General features: G+C 40.0%; 1 protein-coding gene across 1 annotated transcript in view; it reads right to left on the bottom strand.

Annotated features, from left to right (window-relative positions):
* Nucleotides 1-5,763: 5,763 nt before the first annotated feature.
* Nucleotides 5,764-9,577, bottom strand: part of LOC117951607 (neuronal acetylcholine receptor subunit alpha-7-like) — a 31,592-nt gene continuing 27,778 nt past the window's right edge. The window contains exons 7-9 of the mRNA XM_034883381.1: nucleotides 8,270-8,302; nucleotides 7,091-7,200; nucleotides 5,764-6,948 (exon numbers count right to left, since the gene is read on the bottom strand). Of these exons, the coding sequence (XP_034739272.1) occupies nucleotides 6,337-6,948; nucleotides 7,091-7,200; nucleotides 8,270-8,302 (755 nt within the window). The 3' untranslated portion in view covers nucleotides 5,764-6,336. The remainder of the gene's footprint in view (nucleotides 6,949-7,090; nucleotides 7,201-8,269; nucleotides 8,303-9,577) is intronic.

The following is a 9,577-nucleotide window of genomic DNA, read 5'->3' as shown; positions in this document are numbered from 1 at the left end:
CAGGAAAGTGAGATGAGACTGATGAATGACAGGACTCCCTGTCTGGCCAACCCTGCTGCTGCTCTCTCATTTGGCGATGTGTCACATTAGCATTCAGGCTGTTGCTTTTTCTCAACCACTAAAATGAATCACAGCTTATTACAGTAATGAAAGTGTCACCACAAAGTTGATTAAATAATGCCTTAATGAATCACTAAAACAGCACAGAAAAAGACAGAAAATAGCACACAATAAAGAAAAGTAGAGAAGAGAACAAGACAAGACAGTAACAAATAGACAAAATACAGGACATAGACAACAAAAAAAATTAAATGCTAAAATACTGATGTGTAGCAGCTAAAATGTTTAGCACGTTAACATCTTAGTTCAGCGTGTTAGCATGCTAACATTTACCAAATGTTGGCCAGCACATGTTTTGACTTGATGGCAGCACTAGATAAAAAGTTAGATCATCACCAAAATAATTACAATTCCTCCTGAGGGGAACATGTCAACAAGTCCTCCAAATGAAATGACAAAGATCTGAAAGAACTGACCTGGGGACAATAAATCTCTTTACAACAGATCATGTCAAACTATCCAAAAGATGTCAAGATACTTCCGGTTAAACCAGAAGGTGGGCCGACAGACCAACCAACCAACTAAAAAAACAACCAACCAACCAACCAACCAACCAACAAACCAAAAAACCAACCAATTGACTGACTGACATTGCCATCCATAGAGCCACGTCACCAGTATGACTAAAAGGTAAAGAAAGCAAATGGGTAGCAGCAAAGTAGATTTGAGTAAAGTAAGAGCAGAAACTCATCTGAGTAACCCAACCGAGGAACTGTTTGGAGTGAGGCAGTGTGTGAAGGTGAGAGACCTGAGAACCGGACAGGTGGCTGTGCAACCTGCGGGGCAAAGAGGAGAAGATGATCATCTTTTACAGCAGCAGAGCCTGGCAGGGTGGTTTCCCAACTGCAACTCCATTAGGGGATTGTGGGATTAATTGAAATGAGAAACGTAGAGAGGGCTAAGAGAGGAGGCTCTCTGGGAAGGTGTGGAGGGGGGGGGGGGGGGGGGGGGGGGGGGGGGGGGGGGGGGGGGGGGGGGGGGGGGGGGGGGGGGGGGGGAGGCGTCCAGTAACTCTGTGGTTGTGATGACGTGTCTCTCACAATCTACCTGACACACACATAAACACACGGCAGGAGCTTCATATTTCTTTTAACTAATAATGCTAGGCCAGCAGTTCAGCAGACAGAGGTCGTTGCCATATTGGATACCAATAAGACTGAGCTTCAACCAATAACTTTTTCATGAATTTCATTACTCTCCTACTTTCCACTTTGCCCTACAGCTGCCTTGACCTGTGTATGGTTTGGATTTTTAAGTAATTTACCTACAGGACATCACCTACTGTAGTTGCATTATAAACACTCACAGATTAGATTTTATTCTGGAAAAAAGGGAAAGCGCATCTGTTTTGGTTCATAACTTTTGAAGTGAAGTATACATCAGCTGCATGCTGAGCTCAGCAGTCTGACCATTTGACACTCTCTGAACAGGCAATCTGGTCTCGCTCAGACCCCCGCCATGCACAGTGTGTGTGAACAGTGTGTGGTATCTATCTGTGTCTGGTGGAGGCAGCTACAATTGTGTACATGTCTAAATGTGAGGCATCCAAACACCCAGTCTTGCACTTTCCACGTTACCACTTAGGCTCCATATTATCAAGCTTCCTGTTGCTGGCATGTACTAAAAACAACAACTAATATTTACATGTTGTCATCTCAGAAGCCTGAGTCCGGCAGCTGAGCTGTTCATCTTCACAGAGGGTTTGCTGTGTATATCAGGCAGTGTTAATGACATTGGAGCATGTGCATATGTTCTAATGGTTTGTTCAGGGGAAATCCTTTCATGGAAAAAATAAATAAAATAAAATTCCAACAAAGAGCTTTTTCCTTCAGGATTTCTCTGTATTTTGCTGCATAATTTAACCCCTTACCTTTACAAGCCTTCCAGGGCCTCAACCTAGCAAAGAATATTTAATATTTCTATGTAATAGGTGTAAATTGATAGATTGGAGTAAATGCTGTAAATGGTGATCATGACAGAATCAAACTGTTTGCTTTGTGTGGTTTAAATTTGAATATGTACATTGTGTTTTAGTCCTGTGATCCCTGATTAAAATCTCACGTGTCTCAGATGAAGAAGAGAATTAATAGATTTCTAATTAAACTGTGTGTAATGTGGTGAGTGACTGCTAAAGTATGTATTTCCCAAATTCCTGGATAATCACAAGGTTAAAACTGAGTTAGAATATCTGACTATTCCCTCATGACAAACATTGTCATGCTCAGATTTGCTATACATGTACAAGTTCAATGTGCTTTTACATTCTAAATGCAACCTAGAATGATTATTTTATTGACTAATCAGATTAGTGCTTGCACATTATAGTCTGGATTTCATGTGGACTCCAATGAGGGTGCAAAATGTAGTTTAATGCTAAATAAATTAAACAACTCTAGTCTATTATTGTGAAGAGGGACTAATACTCCCAGCATATTACAAACTTGATTACTTATTTAACACGCACACGCACACGCAGACACACACACACACACAGACACACGCACACACAGACACACACACACACACACACGGACTGCCAGAGATGACCCTTTATCCCGAATTTGACATTTCTCTTCTTAACCAATGGTCAAGCCTTGCAGCTGGGATTCTCTGTTTATCCTCAGTTGTGTAATATTCTTTCTTCATGTGTGGCCTACTGATTGGTTGCTCCCTTAAAGTCCAGCCTCTTCCTCTCACCCTTTTCACTTAGAGCATTTACTGGAAACCACACACGATGGATGTTCCAAAATTATTTATTTATCGGTCATCTGAATTAATGTAATGGAATTATCAAATCATATCTGGTTCGACCCTTTGCTGTTTGCCGTTGTCACCCTCCTGAGCTGTTTACCTGTTACCTGTTTATTCCTTTCCTCTTTGACTTCTCATGCTCGCCCACACAATTGATCCGTCTTCTCCACCCGAAATGTAACATTATCTCTCCTACAAAACTGTAGAGATAGGCCAGTGGCACAGTGCATGTATTAGGATACTAACGCAGCAGCTCATTTATTTACAGCATGATCAGTCCAAATCACTATGTAAGTGTTAACTGATGTCTGATCATACAGCATGATGTTTAACACGGGTAATCTACGGGTAGTTAGTACCTAAACACACATTTCCTACTGGATCTCTGTTTAAGAAGTTTGTTCAAACAAAGTGCTGCATCTCCCTCTGCCTAAGAGCGGCTGTACTTTCATCTGCATGGACTCTTTCACGCATTTTTATTCCCATGCCCCGTTAATAAATGATTAGAATACTGAAACAGTGCAGGAGGCATAATTCAACACTGTAGTGTCCTACACACACATACAGCCCAAAAGAGCACGGACTGGTATATTTTATCCTCAGCCTGTTAACTATGATATTTATTTAGTATTTTCTCAATAAATTCCACAAGTAAAGTTGCCTTTTTTGGCCAGGCTAATTATTTATCTGATGTTTGATTTCCTTTTTTCTGTGAACCCTCAGAGAGAAAAGTTAAATTGTGTTAATTATTTAATTTGTAGTTTTGAGTAAAATTTTGAGTTCAGATGATGGACATATTGCACAATGACGAAATCCTTTGAAAATAGATTCTAGCCTTCATTTGTTAACTTTTGATAGTCATTGAGCGGACCTATTACTGTAAAAAAAAAAACTCATATCTTTCAAAGGAACACCAACCACCAACAATTCCGCCTCACATGGGTTCTGCCTTATTCATTGGAGTTCATCCACAAAACATCAAACAAGTGGAAGTTGAGACGCAGCCTTTGTTGGCCATACAGAAAAGAAATGAGAGAATATTTCCTCAACCACAGTAGGAAAACATGCCCCACATTCTTTGTCTTGCATGCTTTACTGGCATATTTCAGCACAGATTGCCATTTGATTTCCTTTCCAATTCAATGTTTTATGTTCCTTTCATTATCTCAGACCAAAGACATTTCTACCACTGTCTAAGAAAACCAGAGCTTTACTGAAATAAGGAAGGTTTTTCACATAATGTTTTTCTTGTCCTGACAAGGTTCTTTGACTGTTTAACTTGTCAAAATAAGCACATTCCATCCCATTAACATGGTGGCAACATGAATGTATCAGTTATAAAAGCTGGAGATTTAGAGCCTTCTGTGACACAAACACAAGACACAAGACCGTAATGGCTCATTAGTCTTCTTAAATAACAGTGAAGACGCTAATGGTGACAATGTGTTTCTGGATGTGCTCATTTTTAAATATGGCACCATAATTGCAACTGTTTTACAATCAGTTAAAGGACTTTTTCCCATTTTCTTTTGCATTGTGCCGATTCATTTGACACTTGGAGACATCTGGCTGGCCTGTTCTCTTGCAATTTTCCAGCTTGAAGTAAAGCAGAATGCACTCTTATTGAACTTGTAACTTGTGGATGGAGTTTGTAGACTTGAAGCTATAAGCTGGTGGTTTTGCCCAGTAAGTTAACGAAAAGTCTGAGGTTGATTTGTTTAACCAAGAAAACTGTACAAAGAGCCATCTTCCAAGACTGAACCAAGTCTTCCCCTCCCTCCATTTTATATCTCCACAGATCTATCCAGAGCCTGGTATACAGAGAATAAATAGACTTTTATTAACATAGAGAGCCAAAACCCACACTTGGAATGACAGAAAAAGAGATAAAGAGACCAATAACTGTAGCTAAGACAAAGAGGTGGCTGGGAGTGGGCACTAAACACGTTAACAACGCTGTGTGAACAGTCACTCGGGTCCCTCCACAAAACACAGACAAAACTTACTGACAGTAGGGCCTTTAATAAATCTAAAGTATATTCTCCAGTGATATGGCGGATGGGGTTGTGAAGTTTTCTTCTTGCTGTCTAGCCATCGTCTGTGGTGTCAGAGGTTCAAAAGTCACTTTGCTCTTCATCTTAGGTGACCACATATGTACAGTGAAGTCCTACAAGGTACACAAATATGGGTATTTCATTTACAGCAGTTACACAACTTTTACTTGACCCATTTTCCAACATGTAAAGCAATGGCTTTTAAATGTAGTGACGGACCACTTGGTTAATAGATGCACTTATAGTTCAGCATAAAGTATTTGACTGCACTTTAGAAAGACGCCTGTGCATTTCCTGTCACTGGTTAACATCAGTACATACCAGTCCCGCAGTGCTTCTTGAAACAATATACTCTATGTTTCACTGTGTAATACACTGGCTGAAACTGTTCTTAATATGTTACAGATTATATTGGCTAAAATAAAACAGGCAAGACAAAGTGAAAAGTGATGCTAAATAAGCATTCCTATAGCAAATGAAGTTGTGTCCAATGGTCTGTTGCACAAATCATTTCATTAACTAACAAACATAATTATGGGGATGGTGCATCATCAGAATAAGCCTAATTTCCTTAATAAGAGTTAAGAAGGTGAACAGCTGGCATGAACCCAAACTGAGGTGATATTTGTACATTGTGTGTGTGTGTGTGTGTGTGTGTGTGTGTGTGTTGGTGTGCGCGGATTTTTACATACAGGACACAAATAGTTGCAATGAGTGAAATGAACTAGAGAAAAGGCAGTGAGGTGGACTGTGGTGCGGAGTGAGTCATTGTGCAGTAAATCAAGCATCTTTCTAAATGATTTCACTAAATGATTAAAAACAATTTAGCAAATGATAAAACACGGATATTTACACTGTTTTCAGGGTGAAGACAATAAGGTGCCACATTATCTTCCCCTTATTGATATTTTACTTAATGTAAAAAAGAACATCTATATAGTGCACTCCACTCCATGATTCCCAACCTTTTGCGTCTAGTCTCCCCTGGTTTGCGGTTTAGTCTCCATGTCCAACCTATTTTGCTCTTCTAGATATAAACAGTTTGTCTCTGACATTAGGACAGAGTATGACAATAAATGTATGTTTCTATTCTTAATTTGGAATGTGCTAATGTAACATAATGATTTGTCTTTGTTATTACTTATTTACCAATCATAAATATTCTGTTTCCTGATTGGCTCGATTCACCAGCTTAGCAGAGCTACAAGACTCTTACATTCTTGAATTTCTTTAGTTACATTTTCTCATGAAACACTGTGTGGCCCAGCTCCTGGGTGCCAAGACTGTAAGTTGAGGACCACATACTGCACCCTTCATTTTTTCCTTTCCCCATCCACTTTCTCTCTTAATCTCTTCTTTATGCCTAATATTTTGCTGTTTTCCTTCTCTCACTTCCTCCTGCTGCAAAATGCTATGTGAAGTCCTTGGAGACGGCCTCTATGAAGTTGGGTGCTGACATAAGGATGGTGAAGGTACAAATGATGGAGAAGAGAGAGAAGGCCACCAGGCACAGCCGGTCCACCACTGCCGCTGCAAACTTCCACTCGCTGCAGATGGCCTCAGCCTTGTCCTGGTCACGGAACCGCTGGGCTATGTAAGACACCTCCTCCAAGATGCGTTGGATCTCTGGTGGGGGAATGCTGACTCCCATACCCGGTCCAACGCCCATCCCCAGGCCTCCGACACCAGTGCCAACTCCTCCAGTGGGCTCAGCGTCATTACTAAAGGAGCCATGGGCACGTCCTCCTAGTGCTACCCCGGAGTCACTAGAAGGTGGGCAGTGTGGGTTTTCTATGGGGTCATAATTGCCAAAGTAGAGGCTCATGGAACCATTGGTGGTGCCTGTGGGGCAAGGTGGGCAGGATGTCTGTGAGAGGGGCATAGTGAGGCTTGGTACAGTGCCCATCTCTAGAGAGCTGGTGCGGTGCTGGGAGGTGTGACGGTAAACAGGTCGCTTGCGCTCATCGCCAGGTTGTTTCATACGCAGAAACCAGGCACACCAGTTCAGCAGAACCACACGAACCTGGGGAAAGAGTGAGAGCGTCAGTGGTACACACACACACACACACACACACACACACACACACACACACACACACACACACACACACACACACACACTTGTGATAAATGATTATCTGATTAAATAATTTGTAGACACTCACCCACTTGGGCATCTTTCCTCCCTGAGGGTCATGATGGTGAAACTGCAGGACTATAACTGTTACCACCACAGACATTCCCACTATCATCATGGTGCTGGCAAAGTACTGGGCTGGTGAAACATTAAGAAAGAATTTATTCTAAAAAATAGGTTGATTTCACACTGTGAAAGGAAAGTCCGATCAATTTGTGCAAGCAGTTTTATTGCCAAGAAAAAAGATGCACATTGCACTAAAAGGGGGAAAAATGAAATATGTGCAAAATTTTTAACCAAACAGAGAATGGGGGTAAACAAACCAAAAACAAGAGAGAGACATTTACAGTAAGGGAATAAGTGTCATGATTGCTTTATGGTCAATCACTAATTACTTTGGTTTTCTTTATGGAAGAAGAGTCAGAAGAAGACTGCCTACAGATATGAGGTACAATAATTCAAAACATAACTGTGAGACCTTCGGACCGCAACCACATTGTTGCTCATGGCTCAACTAACTGAATTAAAAATGAAAGCTGACCAAAATTAAAATCAACTGAGCTACATAGACTTGAAACAGAAAAGACAGGTCTAACTAAATGAGCGAAAATGAAATGAACACACTGCTTATCTGGTGATTAAGGGCTGTCGATAAAATACATATGGCCTTAAACTGGCAGCAGTGTTGAACAGTTGCTTTATGTAGCCAAGGTCAAGCAGCTACAATAACTCATACCCCTACTAAGACATTGTATTGAAAAGGGGCATGAGTCATTTTAACAAAGCTGCTAAAAGTGTCCCAGACGGCCTTGTGTTGAGAATGAGTGAAATAAAAAACAGATAAATCACTCTATTGACTATGCATTTATCAAGGGTAGTTCATCGATCGCATTGATGTAGTGACCATGTTCCGCATGAGCAAACATGACTCACATCAATACACTCATATACAGTGGAGTTCAAAGGTTTGGGCACCCCAGGTAAAAATGTGTATCAATGTTCATAAAGAAGCCAAGACAAGATGGAAAAATCTCCAAAAGGCATCAAATGACAGATTAGACATTCATATAATATGTCACAAAAAGTTAGATTTTATTTCCATCATTTACACTTTCAAAATAAAAGAAAGTAAAAAAGTGGCGTCCGCAAAAGTTTAGGAACCCTGCAGAGGTTATAGCATGCACTGCCCCCTTAGTAAAGCTGAGACCTGACAGCGTCATGGCTTGTTCTCCATCATTGCCTGGAAAGGAAAAATGGTTCAATAAAATTTCAGCAAATTTTTGACGCTAACTTAATGCCATCTGTCAAAAAGCTGAAGTTAAAGAGAAGATGGCTTCTACAAATGGATAATGATCCTAAACACACCTCAAAATCCACGGTTGTTTACATCAAGAGGCGTAAACTGAAGGTTTTGCCATGGCCTTCACAATTTCCTGACCTCAACATATTTGAAAATTTATGGATAGACCTTAAAATAGCAGTGCGTGACAAACAGCCGAGAAGTCTCAAAGAACTGGAAGACTTTTGAAAGGAAGAATGGGCGAAGATACCTCAAACAACAATTGAAAGACTCTTGGCTGGCCAAAAGAAGAGTTTCCAAGCTGTGATACTTGCCAAAGTGGGCAGTACAAGCTATTAACTCTGCAGGGTGCCCAAACTTTTGCATTTTTTTGTTATCTGTTATTTTGAAAGTGCAATTCATGGAAATAAAATTCTACTTTTTGTGACATATAATATGAATGTCTAATCTATCATTTGATGTCTTTTGGAGATTATTTCATTTTTTCTTGGCTTCTTTCTGCACATTAATACAAATTTTATTAAAAAATTAAAAAAATTCTTTGCAATTAATTTCACTGTCATGAAGAAAACAATATTCAAGATTATTTTAGTTGCTTTTTGTGAGTTGATATTAAGGTAACTTATTGTGTTAAATGGGTATATGATATTGTCTATTATTACACGGCTTGGTTGAATACTTGATTCTGATTGGTTAACCACGGATGTAGTACTGATCAGTCTGGAGGACAACTATCAATCCACAGAAAGAAGTTCTGTTAATTTAAAAACTGTAGCAAACAAAATCCTGTCCTCCAATCCAGACAACTTGTGGAGATCTGGTGACATTTACTTGCTAACATTTTGTTTGTATGTGTGTCGACTGCAGCGCCTCGGCAAGAAGGTAATTAGATTAATGAGGACAGAAACGTTAACATAAATATTCACGAAGATTCACCTTGTCTCACTTCACTATCAACAGAAATGTTCAGTTTAATATATAATAATAACGCCAAGTGGGCTACAGCATTATCATTGTTGTGGATGCAGTGTTCCAGCTGTAGAGAATACAACCCAGACCATTTACGATTTTCTCCACACACACCATCAAGGAGCGCGGTGAATGATGTATACCCACAGGCTGCTCAAACCAAAGCCCAGCCAGACACCAAGATGGGTTTTTACTTATGATTTTTTTCCAGGACAACATTTTATATATATATATATATATATATAT

This window comes from Etheostoma cragini, chromosome 10 (genome assembly GCF_013103735.1).
Source record: "Etheostoma cragini isolate CJK2018 chromosome 10, CSU_Ecrag_1.0, whole genome shotgun sequence".
NCBI lineage: Eukaryota > Metazoa > Chordata > Actinopteri > Perciformes > Percidae > Etheostoma > Etheostoma cragini.
This window is presented reverse-complemented; position numbering and strand designations above follow the sequence as displayed.